At 42.6% G+C, this 20,851-nt stretch overlaps 1 protein-coding gene across 5 annotated transcripts in view; it reads left to right on the top strand.

The window, feature by feature from the left end:
• Window positions 1-20,851, top strand: part of SPHKAP (SPHK1 interactor, AKAP domain containing) — a 191,832-nt gene that overhangs the window by 152,440 nt on the left and 18,541 nt on the right. For all 5 annotated transcript variants that reach the window (XM_070773334.1, XM_070773344.1, XM_070773336.1 and 2 more), the window contains exons 6-8: window positions 942-1,197; window positions 3,559-7,330; window positions 19,844-20,029. In XM_070773334.1, coding sequence (XP_070629435.1) covers window positions 942-1,197; window positions 3,559-7,330; window positions 19,844-20,029 — 4,214 coding nt within the window. The remainder of the gene's footprint in view (window positions 1-941; window positions 1,198-3,558; window positions 7,331-19,843; window positions 20,030-20,851) is intronic.

Below are 20,851 nucleotides of genomic sequence, written 5' to 3'. Positions count from 1 at the left end.
TTCCTAACTCCAGGCCCCAAACTTCCCTTTTCTTAGAATATTGATTTTAGAGAACTTATTTTTATAAATTGCTTCTCTGCCCCATTGAGATATAAATCATTTTAAAAGCCTTTTGACACTGTACAACCCAAGAATGTCTTTCTCAAGGACCTTGGACCCATCTCCTGGAAATGTCATCAAAGAAGTTAGTGTCCCTATGTCTTTGGAAGAATGGGAGCCTAACTTCTGCAGGCACTTTGCTCCAATTTACAAAACTACCTCCAGCCAAGAAGATACAAGAAGTTTCCTTTTCCTAAGCAAACACAGTTGGACTTCAGTCCTCCTGTACCAGCTCTTCAAAACCCTATTGCCTTTTTTTTGTTTCAGTGGAGTTGTAATCCAACTCAGTTCTGGCCTCCTCCTCTTATTTTAAAAGCTTTGAATGAGGTCTTCTGTGCCTGCTAAACTTTGCCTAGTGAAATTTTCACCTAGACAGGAGAGAACAAAAATATGCCATACAACTAGTCAACTTCTCTCCTATATACCCTGTGTTCCAAAGCACCATTTGAATTTTTTCAAGCAGTTCATCAATATAGGCCCTGAAGATATTCCAAGTATTTTAAAGGTCACCATTCCTTCTAATGGGAGAGACTAATAGAAGAAAGGTCGGATTTTATATTTTCTCTTGTGTGTGTGTGTGCTGTTGTGTCGGACTCTTTGTGACCCCACAGACTGTAGCCCACCAGGCTTCTCTGTCCATGGGATTCTCCAGACAAGAACACGGAGTGGGTTGCCATTTCTTTCTCCAGAGGATCTTCCTGACCCAGGGATCAAACTCGCATCTCTTACATCTCATGCATTGGCAGGTGGATCCTTTACCACTAGCATCCCCCAAGAATCTCTGTAGTATTTTTTTGTTGTTGTTGTTTTTAACAAATGCCTTATTCTCTCTCTACTTGCAGTGTCCTTGGATGTCAGATGTCTGCTTGGTCCAGTGTGCAAGAGGGAACAGACCAAACAGTACCAATTGCATCATCTTTGAAATCAACAAATTTTTGATTGGTCTGGAACTGGTACAGGAGCGGCAGCTCCACCTTGAAACAAACATCTTGAAAGTGGAGGATGACACGAACTGCTCCTTGTCTTCAATTGAAGAAGACTTTCTCACCGCATCCGAGCACTTGGAGGAGGAAAGTGAAGTGGAAGAGTATAGGAACGGTGAGAACTTTCCTGTAAAATGAATGTGCATCCTGAAATTAGTCACCCTATAAAAATGTCTTGGTTACATTTCAGAAAAGTTTCAGGCCACATCAGTTTGGCTGACGCATCACAATCTTCACGTAAGAAGTTTCAGGAGGGAGAGAGAATAAGAAAACACTAGTGAGGATGCTGACGGAGGCACTTTAACAGATTTAATGGTTAGATGGCCCCATTCTCCATAAAGATGCCTTAGGGATGCTGAAGGAAATCTCTGTTTTAAAACAAAATCTTCCTGCCTGCCAAGAGATGGAGACTATCACTTGGAGGAAAGTTAATTTCCCTAAGATTTCCATTAAAGCCATCTGTTAGCTGAGGCTGAGTGAGATTGGCCTGAATCCGAGCGCTGCCTCTTTGAGGCTGTGAAAGCTGGGGCCAGTGATCTAAGTCTTTCTGAGCTCCAGTTTCCTTATCCATAATTTGGGAGTATAACAGTGTCTCCAGAACTATTATATGTATTATATTTAGCCATTTAAAATATATATTTATTACATTTCTGGGCTTTCCAGGTGGCTCACTGGTAAAGAATCTGCCTATCTATGCAGGAGCCACAGGAGACCCGTGTTAGATCCCTGGGTTAGAAAGATCCCCTGGAGAAGGAAATGGCAACCCAGTCCAGTATTCTTGCCTGGGAAATCCCATGGACAGAGGAGCCTGACAGGCTGCAGTCCATGGGGTCACTCGGACATGACTGAGCCAGCATGATTATTTCTCCAGGGCAGGAGCAAGTAACCCAGAAAAGTTCTTGCTGCTGCTGCTGCTAAGTTGCTTCATTCGTGTCCGACTCTGTGCGATCCCATAGACGGCAGCCCATCAGCTTCCTCCATCCATGGGATTTTCCAGGCAAGAGTACTGGAGTGGGTTGCCATTGCCTTCTCCAGAAAAGTGCTTAGCGTGTGTTTATTAATTCTTTCTTTTGACTCATTAATAGAGCTCAGTGAACAATGAGTTACTCTTCCCCAAAGAGGAAGGGATACTCCAGATTCTGTTCTCACTGTCCTTGGGGCACGAGAGAAACTCTCTCAACAAGGCCCACGATATCCTGCATATCCTGCCTTCTCCCTCTGTATCCACTGGGCAGCTGCAAGACACAGTTGTCTTGGTTACTTTCTCGCCAAAGCACAGTGACCAGCCCTCAGCTCCCAGATGCCCTCTTCCAGTCTAGCACTGGCATCTGTACTCCACACTGAAAGCCATTCTATTGAGGGCAGTTCACAATGAAACTCAAAAGCTTTTGCAGATTCATATTTCTTGAAGAAATATTCAAAATACTATTTTCAAAAAACAGATAAAAAAGATAACTGATCCTTTAAGGCATTTTTGGAAATAAAGATTATTTTAGACTCATGTGAACCTGCTATCTAAAAAGTAATGGTGCATGTAACTTCTCGAATTATGGCTTTTTATGTTTGTTTTTGTCTCTGTTCCATTTATATCTGCTCTGATCTTTATGATTTCTTTCCTTCTACTAACTTTGGGTTTTGTTTGTCCTTCTTTATCTAAAAAAATAGTACAAATGAACTTATTTATAAAACAGAAATAGAGTCACAGATGTTGAAAACAGACTCATGATTACCAGGTGGAAATGGTCAGGGGCGGGGGGCGGGCTGGGAGATTGGGAGTGACATATACGCAGTGTGCTGTGCTGGACGTAGTCGCTCAGTCGTGTCCAACTCTTTGCAAACCCATGAGCTGTAGCCAACCAGACTCCTCTGTCCTTGGGATTCTCTAGGGAAGAACACTGAAGTAGGTTTCCATGCCCTCCTCCAGAGGATCTTCCCAATCCAGGGATTGAACCTAGGTCTCCCGCATTGTGGTTGGGTTCTTTACCATCTGAGTCACCAGGGAGGCTCAAAAATGCTGGAGTGGGTGGCTTCTCCCTTCTCCAGGGGAACTTCCCAACTCAGGAATTGAACCAGGGTCTCCTGCATTGCAGGCGAATTCTCTACCAGCTGAGCCACCCGGGAAGCCCCATATACATACTACTGTATATAAAATAGATAACTAATAAGAACCTATTGTATAGTGCAGGGAACTGTATTCAATACTTTGTGACGACCTACATGGGAAAAAAATCTAAAAATGACCGGGTGTGTGTTTATATATATATATATATATATATATATATATATATATATATATAATTGATTCACTTTTCTGCATACTTAAAACCAACAAAACAATGTAAATCAACTGTACTCCAATAAAAAAAAAAGGACTCAGAATTGCAAAAAAACAGAATAAAAGCAGATGATCAAAAGTGAAAAAATAATATTTTTACTTAAATACAATAAATAAGTAGTATCATTTTCTCTTTACCAGGTTATGAAAATATAAATGTCTCAACCAGTATCTTGGAAAATAAAAAGCCAAAGGAAGCCACTAAGGAGGAATGGAATTACAGCAAGGAAAAATTACTTTATACATTGGAAGACAAGTATGTTAGCAAATATCATCCACCACTGGTTAAAACAGAAGGATCTCTGGGAAGAGTGGCAGAATATACAAGTCTGCAGAGTCTAGATCCTTCAGCCAAGATATCAAAGTGGAAAGGTGAAGCTGTAGGGAATGAGCGGTCAACCACAAAGGATTATTCTTCAGAAAAGTGTAAAAGTCAAGAGGAAAACTCACAGGTGCTATGTAGTCCAGGCAATGCTTATTTCTCAAAGATGGTTAAGAGGGATGGACTTTCTGCATGTGGGACTTTCTCTGAGCGTGACAGCAATTTAGACCCAGGAGACCGTGAAGACCGCACAAGCTCTCTTCTTCCCTTACAAGATGGAGAAGCCACAACAGGCGAGTATGCCACGAATTTAGCGGAATCTGTGATGCAAGATGCATTTCTTCGACTCTGTAAGTCTCAGCCTGCCCTCCCCCAGGAATCTGCAGTCAGTGTTTCTGTAGGAAGTGCTCTGCTTCCCAGTGGCTCTTCCACAAAAGATATCGTGGTACCTCAGTCATGGAACGAGCCCCCCAAAATCGTCATTGTCCAGAGTCCAGAAGGCAGTGATGCTGGCCCTGAGCCAGGCATCTCCTCGTGGCCCGAGACAGAAGTCTCCAGTGAAACTTCAGGTGTCCCCTCTGGAGAGAACTCCAGAAGACGCCCCCAGAGTCCTCTAGAAGTAGCATTAGCTTGTGCAGCCACTGTTATTGGGACCATTTCCAGTCCACAAGCCACAGAAAGATTCAAAATGGAGCAAGAACCTCTGGTTTCACACCATCCACTGGGAGGTGATGAGCCAGGACAAACTCAGGCCTCTCAAGTACTCAAGGATCCCTCCCTCAGTGAATACTCGTTTCCGTCTGCTTTATGTGGCATGACTCAGGTGGCCAGTGCTGTTGCTGTCTGTGGCCTGGGAGAAACAGGAGAGGTGAAGTGCCCGGTGGCTTCCAGTGGCTTCCTGTCTGAAGTTGAGGCCCCTGCAGCCATCCCCCCACTTTGTGGTTTAGTGGCAGAAAAGAGCATGGAGCTGGGGAATGAAGCCATTGCAGAGGCCTTGCTCAAGGAGGTTGCCTTGGTCTTAACAAGACCTAACGCCTACAGCAGCATTGGAGACCTCATGGAGTCAGTGAATAGGAGGATCGTAGAAGCTGTTTCAAAGCCTCAGACCTTGTGCTCAGAAAACGCCCTTGGGAATGAACTGGCACAGACCCTGTCTAATGTTATCCTGAAGCATTCCATTGATGAAATTCACCAGAAAAATAAAATGATAGACCCCAATGATGACAGGGACTCATCTGAAACCCTGGAATCCTTAATGGAAAGTGTAAATCAGCTGCTCTTCAATGTGATACGCTTCACGTTCGAGAAGATGAGCCACCTTGTACAGCTTGGGGGATGTCCCCCTGTCCTTTCTAAGGAGACCATCAGATGGAGGGAAACCGAACCAGACTTCCAGCCAACTGATCAAGCCATTTGTCCAGCATGGACAAAAGCCGCTGAATACTCCAATTGCCATCCACTTAGCAACCTGCATATCAGCAGTCCTGTTATCAATGATCTTGTAGGTGCTGGACATCCGAAGCAAGATAGCAAGGGTCCAGCAGAGTCAGGTCTTTCCCAGATCCCCACACTGCAATCTGAATTATCCTGCAGTACCAGCATGTCTGCTAAAACACCACCCAAGGAAATATATCTGAAAGGATCGGTGGTGGAGGATATGAAAAACCCTCCTGCACCACCCAGTGATAATGAGAATGAATGCAGAGCCCCTCCAGAGGAAGAAATGACACCAACAGTTGGCAAGTACAGCATCATCTCTCAGGACACTGAGGACAGCATCATTGCAAATGCTCAAGAAAAGTACAATGGTGCCTTGCCTCTGAACAGTGAACTTCAAGTTTGCCCGTCTTTGTTGGGGGATGATTTGCTGCTTCCTGCTCAATCCACGCTACCAGAAAAAGACCCAGACATATACTGCATTGCAGACTTCGCAGAAGAATTAGCAGAGACGATCGTCTCCATGGCAACGGAAATCGCAGCGATTTGCCTTGACAACTCCAATGGAAAACAACCCTGGTTCTGTGCATGGAAAAGAGGGAATGAGTTTCTGGTTACCCCCAACATCTCCTGCCGATCCTTGAAGAAGAAGAAAGAGAGCCAGGCCAGCGGGGCCACTGTGAGGAAACACAAGCCCCCGCGACTCAGCGAGATCAAGAGGAAAACCGATGAGCACCCGGAGCTGAAAGAGAAGCTGATGAACAGGGTGGTGGACGAGTCCATGAACCTCGAGGACATCCCAGACTCTGTCAGTATTTTTGCAAACGAAGTGGCAGCCAAGATCATGAACCTCACAGAGTTCTCCTTGGTGGACGGTGTGTGGCAAGCACAGGGCTACCCCCGGAGTCGGTTACTGGGTGGGGACAGGTGGAACCGCCTGAAGGCCTCCAGCTGCGAGAGCATTCCAGAGGAGGACTCTAACACCCGGGCCTATGTGAACAGCCTGGGTTTAATGAGTACCCTGAGTCAGCCAGTTAGCCGGGCCAGCTCCGTCTCTAAGCAGTCGAGCTGTGAGAGCATCACCGATGAGTTTTCCAGGTTCATGGTGAACCAGATGGAAAATGAAGGAAGAGGCTTCGAGTTACTGCTGGATTACTACGCAGGCAAGAATGCCAGCAGCATCTTGAACTCAGCTGTGCAACAGGCCTGCCGGAAAAACGACCATCTGAGTGTGAAGCCAAGCTGTCCCTCGAAGCAGTCCAGCACCGAAAGCATCACCGAGGAGTTCTACAGGTACATGCTGAGGGACATTGAACGAGAGGGCAAAGACGGCCCCTCCTCCAGGCAAGGCAGCCAGGACTGGACCACTGGCTTGCTCTCGCCTTCTCTGCGGTCCCCCTTGTACTACAGACAGTCGTCTGTGCCCGACGGCAGATCTCCGGGCGCCAGGCTCACGGTGAACGTGCCCATCAAAGCTAACTCCTTAGACGGCTTTTCTCAACACAGCCAGCAAGACTTCCTCAGCGTCCAGCCAGTCGGCGGCGCTTCCTCCTCGGGTCTCTGCAAATCTGACTCTTGCCTGTATCGCAGAGGCGGGGCTGACCACATCACAAACATGTTAATTCACGAGACGTGGGCAAACTCAATCGAGGCTCTCATGCGGAAGAACAAAATTATAGTGGATGATGCCGGCGCGGCTGATGCTGAACCTCCTTCAGGGGGCCCCTCCTTGCAAGTGGAAAAGTGTGCGGGCAGATTAGCTTCGGGCAGGGTGCAAAGTGGACCAGCTCTGCTTGTGCAGGAGTCTGTGGATTATCCGAGGAAAAACTCAATCACAGAAAGCAGCCATCTCCCAGGGTCGTCCCCAAGCAAAGCTGCTCCTCTTACAAGTCACAGCAGTTTAGATTTTAAAAAGGAAACTCCCTCATGCCACCATGCGGTCCCTCTAAGCCACACCCGGCGATCACTTTGCTCAAGGGAAGTGCCTTTAATCCAGATCGAAACAGATCAGAGAGAAGAATGTGTGGGAGAACCTGAACACGTTATTTCCGAACACAGCCCCCTAGAGGAAAAAGAAAGGTGTTTGGAAGAAGAAAAGGTCCCAGAGTCAGGGAAGGGTGAAGACGCTGCCCTGAGTGCCTGCCGGAACCCCAGGTGAGTGAGTGATCTCTTAGACGAACGAAGGTTCATGGGACTGCACTTTGCACCTTAATCACTATTTATTCTAAATCTTAGGAACTTACTGGTGCAGGAACTGAATTCCTGAGATAGTCATTGGCCTCCCTGAGTTAATATACACTTTCCCAGGTGGTGCTAGTGGTAAAGAACCCTCCTGCCAATGCAGGAGACATAAGAAATATGGGTTCAGACCCTGCGTTGGGAAGATCCCCTGGAGGAGGCATGGCAACACACGCCAGTATTCATGCCTGGAGACATGTGCATGCCTGTGGACAGAGGAGCCTAGCGAGCTACAGTCCAGAGGGTGGCAAAGAGTCAGACACGAAGTGACTTAGCATACATATAATAGAAAGGCAGAAGTAAATTTTTTTTAATTCCTAAAACAAATTAGGTTTCTGTGTATAATAAAAGAAATGCGATATCATTCTCCCCATTAAAATTAATCTCCCATAGTAAGCTACCTTTTGAAATTAATTCATGGCAACTTTCAAGCAAAAAAGAAAACACATCAACTTGATCACTTGAAAAAAAAGCTAAATTTAAATAAGTTTTAATATTGGAATCTGACATTAAATATTTTGGTGTAATTTTCCCCCAGGTTCTCTCAAGTTTTTCTTTCTTGTCTTACCCTAAAGATCTTTGCAAGGACACCATGTCCCACAGTGCTGACTCTTTAGATTCATAGTATAATACAGGCTTCCGTGCAAGTGGTAAAAAATACCTGCCAACCCATGAGACACAGTTTGATCCCTGGGTGGGAAAGATTCCCTGGAGAAGGAAATGGCAGCTCATTCCAGTTTTTGTGCCTGGAAAATTCCATGGTCAGAGAAGCCTGGCAGGCTACAGACCATGGGGTTGCAAGAGAATCAGACACGACTTAGTGACTAAACTTCAACATAATCATGGTAGGATAAGTGCAGAAATAAACACTGGGATGTTGTTATTTCAATAGTTCTTTTTCCAGAAAATCATAATGCAGGTGACAGTGCATTTTGAATTTGAGAGAAGGTAATTATTTCTCTCAGGCAGCTTAAAGAAATATCAGTTCCTTTTACAACTCCCATTTTCTGTAGCAAATTCATAAGATTCTTGAATATGAAACCACTGTAGCATTTAAAAATTTGATATATACTTTAAGTTTTTTTCTAAGCTACAGAAATAAACAGAGACAAAAATTAATCTACTGGCTTTGGGAAACATAAGTTGAGAAATAGCTTGCATTATCTTTTCAGAGATACACATCTATCATTCAGAGAGCTTATGATTTTTAAGTGTTTAGCTGCAATTAACCAGTTGAACATAGGCTTCTTCAAATTTTGTCAGCTCTGGAAAATCCCTAGGACATCCACACCCCCACCAAGAATGAGAAATCCCCCAAATGGATCCATCTTCAGGTACAAACGATCATTATAAAGCATCTTTACAAGTTATGGGCAGTGGGTGCTCCAGTTGCACTTTCTTAGCTACTTAGTGCTAAAAGTTTAGCTTTCCAGTTGGATTAAATCCTAGAAGAATGCAGGGGACAAAGGCATGAAAACGTACAAGCAAAAGAACATGAACTGACTAAGAAGACAAGTTCTTACATATTGTAATTCTCCGACAATACTTGTCAAAATCTTACAGAAGTACCATATCTTACCATAGTGTTTACCACCTCCAGGAAATATGATGCATGACAAGGTATTAATTGTGATTAAAGACTTGTTTTGGATTCCAGGTTTGACTTGAAAACTCCAGCTGAGATTCTTAGTAAAAGAAGATCATCTAGCTAGGGAGCATTCTTGAACCAATAGTTCAACAAGGTTCATACTTGTAGGCTCAAATCTAATAGTGGCGGTCACTGAAATTAGATACCATGCATTCTACAATTTTGAGTTAAATGTCACAAATGATACTCAAAATAGGTACAGCCTAAGAACATTCCAAAAGGTTGGGAAATAGGCATGAATAAAACTTCCAACTGAATTAGTTTGTGTTCCCAATAAATGACCCAAACACATATTATCTCATAATGTGGATTCCTGATTCAATTTTCCAACACTGAAAGAGAAAAAAAACTTGGTAGAATCATCAGCCTTCAAAATTCGAGAGCTAAATCTTTTCTCAAAGCATCCAGACTAAGCATTTAATATATTTTTCTTTTTGGCACAATATAAAGAATTGTAGGAACTTCCCTTGTGGTCCAGGGGTTAGACCACAGGCCAAGTGCTTTCAGTGCAAGGGGCATGATAGCCCACCAGGCAAATCTGTCCCTAGGATTTTCCAGCAGAAATACTGGAATGGGTTGCCATTTTCTCCAATGGATCTTCCCAACCTAGGGATCAAACCATGTCTCCTTCACTGGCAAACAAGTTCTTCACCACTCAGGCACCAGGAAAGACCTTACTCACCTGCTGTTGTTCAGTCACTCAGTCGTGTCAGACTCTTTGCAACCTCCTGGACTGCAGCAGGTTTCCCTGTCCTTCCCCAGCTCCTGGAGCTTGCACAAACTCATGTCCATTGAGTTGATGATACAGTCAAACCATCTCATTCTCTGTCATCCTCTTCTCCTCCTGCCTTCAGTCTTTCCCATCATCAGGGACTTTTCTAATGAGTTGGCTCTTCGCATCAGGTGGCCAAAGTATTGGAGCTTCAACTTTAGCATCATTCCTTCCAAAGAACACCCAGGGCTGATCTCCTTTAGAATGGACTGGTTGGATCTCCTTGCAGTTCAAGGGACTCTCAAGAGTCTTCTCCAACACTGCAGTTCAAAAGCATCAATTCTTCGGCACTCAGCTTCCTTTATGTTCCAACTCTCACATCCACACATAACTACTGGAAAAACTATAGCTTTTATACAGACCTTTCTTGGCAATGTCTCTGATTTTTAATACACTATCTAGGTTTGTCATAGCTTTTCTTCCAAGAAGCAAGCATCTTTTAATTTCATGGCTGCAGTCACCAATCTGCAGTGATTTTGGAGCCCAAGAAAATAAAGCCTGTCACTGTTTCCATTGTTTCCCCATCTTTTCCCCAGGAACTGAGGGGACTGGATGCCATAATCTTTGTTTCTTGAATGTTGAGTTTTGAGCCAGCTTTTTCACTCTGTTCTTTCACCTTCATGAAGAAGCTCTTTAGTTCTTCACTTTCTGCCATAAGGGTGGTATCATCTGCATATCTGAGGTTATTGATATTTCTCCTGGCAATCTTAATTCCAGCTTGTGCTCCATCCAGCCCAGCATTTCTCATGATGTACCCTGCATATAAATTAAATAAGCAGGGTGACAATATACAGCCTTAACGAACTCCTTTTCCTATTTGGAACCAGTCTGTTGTTCCATGTCTGGTTCTGTTGCTTCTTGACTTGCAAACAGGTTTCTCAGGAGGCAGGAAAGGTGGTCTGGTATTCCCAACTCTAAGAATTTTCCACAGTGTATTGTGATCCACACAGTCAAAGACTTTGGCATAGTCAATGAAGCAGAAATAGATGTTTTTCTGGAATTCTCTGCTTTTTCTATGATCCAGTGGATGTTGGCAATTTGATCTCTGGTTCTTCTGCTTTTTCTAAATCCAGCTTGAACATCTAGAAGTTCACAGTTCATGTACTGTTGAAGCCTAACTTGGAGAATTTTGAGCATTACTTTGCTAGTGTGTGAGATAAGTGCAATTGGGCAGTAGTTTGAACATTCTTTGGCATTGCCTTTCTTTAGGATTGGAATGAAAACTGACCTTTTCCAGTTCTGTCACCTGGATTTTCCAAATTTGCTGGCATATTGAGTGCAGCACTTTCACAGCATCGTCTTTCAGGATTTGAAATAGCTCAGCTGTAATTCCATCACCTCCACTAGCTATGTTCATAGTGGTGCTTCCTAAGGCCCCCTTGCCTTCTCACTCCAGGATGTCTGGCTCTAGGTGAGTGATCACACCTTTGTGGTTATCTGGGTCATGAAGATCTTTTCTGTGCAGTTCTTCTGTGTATTCTTGCCACCTCTTCTTAATATCTTCTGCTTCTGTTAGGTCCATACCATTTCTGTCCTTTATTGTGCCATCTTGGCATGAAATGTTCCCTTGGTATCTCTAATTTCCTTAAAGAGATCTTTAATCTTTCCCACTCTGTTGTTTTCCTCTATTTCTTTGCATTGATCAGTTAGGAATTCTTTCTCATTTCTCTTTGCTATTCTTTGGAACTCTGCATTCAGATGGGTATATCTTTCCTTTTCTCATTTGCCTTTGCTTCTCTTCTTTTCTCAACTATTTGTTAGGCCTCCTCAGACAACCATTTTTCCTTTTTGCATTTCTCTTTCTTGGGGATCGTTTTGATCATTGCCTCCTGTACAATGTTACGAACCTCCATCCATCATTCTTCAGGCACTCTGTCTCACCTGTAGGCAGTAATCATCAGAAGATTCTTAAGGTTTACATAAAGAAATGTAGCCAGGCTCTTAACTCAGCACCTAGTCTATTACAAACACTCAATAAATGTTTACTCTATAGTTGTTGTTTGGGCTTAAGGTATATGGTTGCTTTTATTCCAGAAGATCTTTTTTCCCAAGAGAAACTTGTTATAAACAGTGTGAGAATTTTATTAAAACCAGAGAATTCTCAGGATTTGCAAGAGGGAAATTAGTCATACTTAGATCACATTTTCTAAGTTCAGGGTTGTTATCAGGAGATTTGATGTGTCAAAATACCTGACTATGGAGCTCAATTCCCTGTGAAAGACTTCCTACCCACTTATACACAAGAGGGAGGGAGATGACATAGGCACACATTAGATTGTTTGGAAGTGGGGAGGTGTCATGTCCTGAAGATATTATTAGGCTATTCTCTGAGGGACATTCTCATAATTCGTACTAAAAGCTTCGTAAAAGCTCAACATAATGAAATAAAAATCACATTCTTACTTTTTTGTTATGTAAAACCAGAATTCATCATGGCCATCAGACCCAAATAGAAATACTGTAGCTCAGACAGTAAGGAATCTGCCTGCAATGCAGGAGACCCAGGTTCTTTCCCTGGATTGGGAAGATCCTCTGGAGAAGGGAATGGCAATCCACTCCAGCATTCTTGCCTGGACAATTCCATGGACGGAGGAGCCTGGTGGGCCACAGTCCATGGGGTCGCAAAGAGTCAGACACGACTGAGCAACTAACACCACTACTGCTACTATTGTATTTCAGGCCATCTCATTTGTCCACATACCGAATTAAATCAATTTTAAAGAGCTTAAGTGATTTAGGATAGCCCAGTTCTTGATTTCTGGGAAAATATTATCCTATTGGTGAACAGCAATGTGTTCTTAACTCAACCACCTTCTCTGAGATTATTGAAAAGCAGTTATCTAACTTTTTGATAATTGGAGACCAAGGTATAAACACCAAACTGAAAATTTTGATCATTCACATGTTGCACTCACCTTATATAATTTTTTAGAAATACATTGTGTATTCAATTATGTTTGCTTCAAGAAAAAAAATTTTCACCTGACAAATATTTGCATGCTCATCTGGGATACACATTGCCACTGGAGCTGCAAGCACAAGAGAACATAAAGATTTCGTGCCTGCACCCATGGCTCTTGGGCTTCCCTGGTGACTCAAACAGTAAATCATCTGCCTGAAATGCCGGAGACCTGGGTTCAATCCCTGGGTCGGGAAGATCCCCTGGAGAAGGAAATGGCTACCCACTCCAGTATTCTTGTCTGGGAAATCCCATGGACAGAGCAGCCTAGAGGGCTACCTTGCACACCAGTGGGAGAAATAGACAGTGTGCATGGAAAAACCCTTTTGAAAAAGATTACTGTAGAGTGTGATGAGAGGAAAATAAGAAGAGTAATGTGACAGAAAATAACTAGTTGGGGGGAGTGGCTTCTTAAGATAGAATGTTGGCATTTGAGACAAAATGTGAAAAAAGAGAGAAATGATGCCAATGATATGAAGAATTGAATTGAACTGAATCTTTAACATCATTGTGTTCTAGACAGACAAAAATTGTCCCGGGATGAATCACCTAGAAATCCTAGATTGAGTATAATAAACATCCTTTTAAATCTAGAGCTGAACTTAATAATCATAATCATATGACAATCTCAGAGGCAGAAAATGGAAGGATCTGAAACAAAAGTGACAATCTTGTTAGAGTGTTTTGACCATTAAAAAATTAATGCACTTAATCAGTTCAGTTCAGTCGCTCAGTCGTGTCCAACTCTTTGCAACCCCATGAATCGCAGCACGCCAGGCCTCCCTGTCCATCACCAACTCCTGGAGTTCACTCAGACTCACGTCCATCGAGTCAGTGATGCCATCTAGCCATCTCATCCTCTGTCATCCCCTTCTCCTCCTGCCCTCAATCCCTCCCAGCATCAGAGTCTTTTCCAATGAGTCAACTCTTCTCATGAGGTGGCCAAAGTACTGGAGTTTCAGCTTTAGCAGCATTCCTTCCAAAGAAATCCCAGGGCTGATCTCCTTCAGAACGGACTGGTTGGATCTCCTTGCAGTCCAAGGGACTCTCAAAAGTCTTCTCTAACACCACAGTTCAAAAGCATCAATTCTTTGGCACTCACCTTTCTTCACAGTCCAACTCTCACATCCATACATGACCACAGGAAAAACCATAGCCTTGACTAGAAGGACCTTTGTTGGCAAAGTAATGTCTCTGCTTTTCAATATGCTATGTAGGTTGGTCATAACTTTCCTTTCAAGGAGTTAGCGTCTTTTAATTTCATGGCTACAGTCACCATCTGCAGTGATTTTGGAGCCCAAGAAAATAAAGTCTGACACTGTTTCCACTCTTTCCCCATCTATTTCCCATGAAGTGATGGGACCAGATGGCCATGATCTTCGTTTTCTGAATGTTGAGTTTTAAGCCAACTTTTTCACTCTCCTCTTTCACCTTCATCAAGAGGCTTTTTAGTTCCTCTTTCTGCCATAATGGTGATGTCATCTGCATATCTGAGGTTATTGATATTTCTCCCGGCAATCTTGATTCCAGCTTGTGCTTCTTCCAGCCCAGCGTTTCTCATGATGTACTCTGCATATAAGTTAAATAAGCAAGGTGACAATATACAGCCTTGATGTACTCCTTTTCCTATTTGGAACCAGTCTGTTGTTCCATGTCCAGTTCTAACTGTTGCTTCCTGACCTGTATACAAATTTCTCAAGAGGCAGGTCAGGTGGTCTGGTATTCCCATCTCTTTCAGAATATTCCACAGTGTATTGTGATCCACACAGTCAAAGGTTTTGGCATAGTCAATAAAGCAGAAATAGATGTTTTTATGGAACTCTCTTGCTTTTTCGATGATCCAGCGGATGTTGGCAATTTGGTCTCTGGTTCCTCTGCCTTTTCTAAAACCAGCGTGAACATCAGGAAGTTCATGGTTCACGTATTACTGAAGCCCGGCTTGGAGAATTTTGAGCATTACTTTACTAGCGTGTGAAATGAATGCAATTGTGCGGTACTTTGAGCATTCTTTGGCATTGCCTTTCTTTGGGATTGGAATGAAAACTGACCTTTTCCAGTCCTGTGGCCACTGCTGCATTTTCCAAATTTGCTGGCATATTGAGTGCAGCACTTTCACAGCATCATCTTTCAGGATTTGAAATAGCTCAACTGGAATTCCATCACCTCCACTAGCTTTGTTCGTAGTGATGCTTTCTAAGGCCCACTTGACTTCACATTCCAGGATGTCTGGCTCTAGGTGAGTGATCACACCATCATGATTATCTGGGTCGTGAAGATCTTTTTTGTACAGTTCTTCTGTGTATTCTTGCCACCTCTTCTGAATATCTTCTGCTTCTGTTAAGTCCATACCATTTCTGGCCTTTATCGAGCCCATCTTTGCATGAAATGTTCCCTTGGTATCTCTAATTTTCTTGAAGAGATCTCTAGTCTTTCCCATTCTGTTGTTTTCCTCTATTTCTTTGCATTGATCGCTGATGAAGTCTTTCTTATCTCTCCTTGCTGTTGTTTGGAACTCTGCATTCAGATGAGTATATCTTTCCTTTTCTCCTTTGCTTTTTGCTTCCCTTCTTTTCACAGCTATTTGTAAGGCCTCCTCAGACAGCCATTTTGCTTTTTTGCATTTCTTTTCCATGGGGATGCTCTTGATCCCTGTCTCCTGTACAATGTCACGAACCTCAGTCCACAGTTCATCAGGCACTCTATCTATCAGATCTAGTCCCTTAAATCTATTTCTCACTTCCACTGTATAATCATAAGGGATTTGATTTAGGTTATACCTGAATGGTCTAGTGGTTTTCCCTACTTTCTTCAATTTCAGTCTGAATTTGGCAATAAGGAGTTCATGATCAGAGCCACAGTCAGCTTCTGGTCTTGTTTTTGTTGACTATATAGAGCTTCTCCATCTTTGGCTGCAAAGAATATAATCAATCTGATTTTGGTGTTGACCATCTAGTGATGTAATAAACATCCTTTTAAATCTAGGGCTGAACTTAATAATCATAGTCATATGACAGTCTCAGAGGCAGAAAATGGAAGGATCTGAAACAAAAGTGACAATCTTGTTAGAGTGTTTTGACCATTAAAAAATTAATGCACTTATCAGCATGCCTGAGTTACAATTATCATCTTGAAAATTATTTACTATTTGCGGTGTTCTTTGTTTCTGTGTATCCAAGTTCCAATCAGTAGTGTTTTCCTTCCACCTAAGGACTTCCACTGCACTTCTTACTGTGCAAATCTCCTAGTGAAATTTTGTTAAATAAAAATTGCTATTTATTGATAGCCTTATTTTTTCATTTTTTTAAACAGGCTTAATTTTTTAAGAGCAGTTTTAGATTCACAGTAAAGTGGATAGAACAGAGAATTTTCCATGTCCTCTACCCCCACATAAGCATAGCCTCCCCCACTATCACCATCGTATACCAGTGGTTCACTTGTTACTGCTAATAAACCAACATAATACATCATTTCACTTACATTAGGATTATTGTTACTGTCTACCTATGGCGAGTGATTCCTGCTTTCCATTTATAGTAATGACTCAAATTTTCTTTCTAAAATAAACGTATTTTGGTTATATAAACTAATTTAAATTTTTTTATTATTATTATAAAGGGTAATGCAAATATGGAAAAAATTATGACAATGGTTTGCTAGCAAATGAAGTTGGAGGAACTCTGAACTAGGTGGTCTCTGAACTCCCTGCTGACTCAGAAATTCTACAGTTCAATTTGATGTCAGATCAAGTATGGTCCTTTAAAGCACTGTGTGTGAGCGGTAAGATCAGAAGTAGGAAAAAATGCCAACACATACATCTGCAAAACATATATGTGCATTATTCATAAATAAATGAGCAAAGCTATAAATTTCTCTCAAAAGAAAATGAAAACTACTATTTTAGATAATCATTATTCATTCTGAATTCCTGGTTATGTAACATGGGATATGAAGTTTACAGTAAATAGAGTGTGAAATTGAGATAAAATAAAATATTCTGACAGCTTCATTTTTTAACCTGAATGTTTAATGTCAATCACTGAGATTTAACTTCTGCTTTAGTAAGAAATGTCCTGGAACGAATTTTGCTAATAATATAAGGTCCTAACTCAGTAAGGAATTGGTCTAGGAAATTATTTTTTAACCAAATGAACAATTGGCTTAGGATCTCTCTCCTTTGTGCTCAACGCTTGGCTCATTTCCACTTGGCGGAACATGTATATTATTTCCATTTGTCATCAATGAACTTCTCTTTCATTTGAATTTAGTTAAATTCAGTAAATGTTTCTTTGGCTGCATCTATTCCTCCCCACCCCTTTTCCTTGCTCAATTTAGAAAATCTCAACATTTTTGAAAGAAAGATCAAGTTTATATGGGTCTCTTTGCACCAAAGGTTAGCAGCAGATTGCACTGGAAGCAGCCACACCCCAACACCACACTTGTCCAGATGCTGTGAGAAGGAATCTGAGATCTTGTGTGAAATTACCAAGGTGACACATTCACATTTCAGAGGTGGTATTTAATCACACTCCCAAAATTAAGCATTTGAAACTCTCTGAAGTGAAAGTCACTCAGTCATGTCTGACTCTTAGTGGCCCCATGGACTACAGAGTCCATAGAATTCTCCAGCCCAGAATACTGGAGTGGGTAGCCTTTCCCTTCTCCAGGGGATCTTTCCAACCCAGAGATCGAACCCAGGTCTACCACATTGCAGGCGGATTCTTTACCAGTTGAGCCACAGGGGAAGCCCAAGAATACTGGAGTAGGTAGACTATCCCTTCTCCAGTGGATCTTCCCAACCCAGGAATCGAACCAGGGTCTCCTGCATTGCAGGTGGATTCTTTACCAACTGAGGTTTGTTTTTTTTGGTTTTTTTTAATACAATCATTTTTGGAAAAAGGATAACAGTACTCATTCTAAGATTGAGGAAAATTATGTAGACTTTTAGGGCTTGTACCCACTACCAATCAAGAAAGGGACTGCAGATGGTCATATGCTCATGGTCGACTGAAAGTTGCTCTGTTGTGCATGCCTTCTGATAATTCAGCCTGTTATAATCAGTATAGAATATTTATGAACCCTTAATTGACTTCTAGCTCACTAAGTTTACTTGGGGAAGCCCCAGCAGTTAGTGTGTATCCACTGTGTGCTCTCCTGGGCAAGTCTAGGTTTAGAGATCAGATTGCAACTTTTTCCAGTAGGCCACCCTTGCTACTCATGCCTAACTTCCTACCTAACACAAGAATTCTGAATGAAATTTATCAAATATCTTAAATTGTATGTCCCAGGAACAGATCTTGAAGAGAGCAGCAGACAGATAATTTTTGGAGTGCTCTCCAGAGAAAAGTCTACATCCATGTATAGGAGCAGGGCAAGACAAGATTAGACAGAGGGAGATGGTCCCCCCTCCCCAAATGTGTTTACAACTGAAAGCACAGCACAGCCTCCAGGAAACCCTGAAACCGGGATGGTCTGTCAGGTTTAGTGCAAATGGAGCCAATGAGTAGGTTTTTGTAGCTCTGTATCATCGCATCCTTGGGGTACTCACTGGGAAAGGGTATAACCTTGGCAAGACAATTCCAGACCTGAGGACAGTCCTCACTGGAAGCCCTCAATACTCTCTACAGCCAGTGCACAATGGCTAAGGAAAGCATTCCAGTGTCCACTCACTGAGTTACCTTATTCTTCATCATCAACTGAAAAATACACTCTTGCTTTTTGTTTACAGTCATTAAAGCCCTTCTCGTCCATGCTATTAGTTTTCAGTGAGCCTATGGAGAAAAGTTTGCATGAATCTCTCCCCATTTCTGTACATTCGGCTCTCTGAGCCAAGAGCCCTGGCACCTGGATTGATGGTTGATCAATTACAAACCCTCAAGTTAAGAGACTTCTAGAGAGATACAGAGCTTCATTTTCCTAGAGCTGGTTGTTTATATTCCGGGATGGTGACACCAACTGCTCTCCACAGAGAAGATTTTAATTTATTTATAATCTAGAGCAAAGTTCTCTCTCTTCCATCCGTCTCTCTCTCTCTCCCCTCTCTCCCTGAAGAAAAGAAGGCAGATGTGTCCTAGGGTCTTAATTTTGAGCCTCCTCTCCTGTGGTGCAAACCTCACTACATCTGCAGTGTGCTCTAGGAAATTGGGACAGACTGAGGAAATGGATGCAAAGAAATGGTCTGATCCCTAATCTAGAGCACCTGTGTATGTGTGCGTGTATAACTGCCGGGCAAACAAATGGAAAGTCAAGCTTGTCAAGAACCCTCTTTCACCAAGTGTTAAAGAAAGAAAGCCACTCAGTCGTGTCTGACTCTTTGTGACCGCATGGACTGTAGCCTACCAGGCTCCTCCGTCCATGGGATTTTCCAGGCAAGAATACCGGAGTGGGTTGCCATTTCCTTCTCCAGGGGATCTTCCCGACCCAGGGATTGAACCTGGGTCTCCCGCATTGTAGCCAGACGCTTAACCCATCTGAGCCACCAGGGAAGTCCACCAAGTGTTAGCAGCAGTTGTTTTTCAGTCAGTACGTTGTGCCCAACTCTTTTGCCTAGAGTGTGATAGAAACTGCCACATCTCTATACTGTAGTTATCCAGATCTTTCCACTTGGGACTTAACAGGTAGGGCTACCTAAATTGAGAGTATGCATCTAATTATGAGCTAGGCAGTTTTAACAACAACATGTTCATTTATGGTTTCCCTGGTGGCTCAGACAGTGAAGAACCGGCAATGCAGGAGACCTGTGTTCAGTTCCTAGGTTGGGAAGATCCGCTGGAGGGAGGGTATGACAACCCACTCTAGTATTCTTTCCTGAGAAATCCCATGGACAGAGGAGCCTGGCAGGCTACAATCCATGGGGTTGCAAAAGAGTTGGACACAACTAAGCAACTTTACAGACACACACATTAATTTACAGAATATTTAGTGTGCCCACAGCTCTACCCCAAACACATACAAACTCTTAATAATATATGGGATATACACTAGGGGCAGTGAGGTTCCCCGGAAAAGTTCAGTTTTATGCCTACACTCTTAGTAATGTCTTACCATCTACAGTGAAACCCTTGATGCCAGAGATGTACCGGAGGCTGAAGTCTCAAAAGAAGGCAGAGCCCTGGATGAGTTCTCCAGCCCTCCCGGCAGCAGTGGGGAGAGCATGGACAGTTGGTCCCAGCTCGCCAACGAGGAGGACAACCCAGACGACACAAGCAGCTTCCTGCAGCTCAGTGAGCGATCCATGAGGTACCTGCTCTTTAATTGACTTCCCAGGGAAATAAGTCTCAGCGCAGATTCCAGAAATGCATTTTAAATCATTCTCTCCAAAGGATCCCTGATAAGAGCAAAAAGGAAAGCTTCTGCTAGGACCAAGTGCCTGCCTGTCATGATTTGTGCTGAGAGCTCTTAATATCCAGTTATGGCTTCAATTAGCTCGACCAAGGTTGAGAGTCATCTGTGTTCCCTTCTCTGCAGGCTCCAGCTAGTGCATTCAATTATGTGACAACTGTGAGGTTTGTTGTTTTTTTTTTTTTAATGAGTTGCTATTACAGCTGGTATGTTTGATACTTTCTTTCTGGTTCATTTGTATTTCAGATGCAAGAGAGGCTGGGTTTACATGAGGCAAGTGTTTTCACACTGTGTTGTATTTCTTGGATTTACTGTTCCTCCCTTTTTCTGCCCTGCCCTGCCCTCTGTATTGTTGCTCTAGAAAGCTAGACAGGAGCTTAGAGAGATTAGATTTAGGAGAACCTAAGCCATTCAGGAGACATAAACTAAAAACTAGTCCTCTGTGAGGTGAAAATGAAACAATCTTCACGTTTCTATCCCAAATCTTATTTGATACCAAGCCAGCAAGTCTAAGGACTTTCCAGAAAGATCAGTTGGAAAGTGGTTTCAGTTGCATCTGAGTGTATGCCTCCTGGAAAGATTTTTCTTTTTTTTCTGCAGTTCAGTCTGTTTAGACTTAGAAAATGTCACAGTGTTAAATGATTTATCGAACATTTCAAACACTGGTGGAAATGTTGCAGTATAGGGATAAAAAGCAAAGAGAATTTGAATCTTTGGGTT

Source organism: Bos indicus, chromosome 2, assembly GCF_029378745.1.
Source record: "Bos indicus isolate NIAB-ARS_2022 breed Sahiwal x Tharparkar chromosome 2, NIAB-ARS_B.indTharparkar_mat_pri_1.0, whole genome shotgun sequence".
Classification (NCBI taxonomy): Eukaryota; Metazoa; Chordata; class Mammalia; order Artiodactyla; family Bovidae; genus Bos; species Bos indicus.
This window is presented reverse-complemented; position numbering and strand designations above follow the sequence as displayed.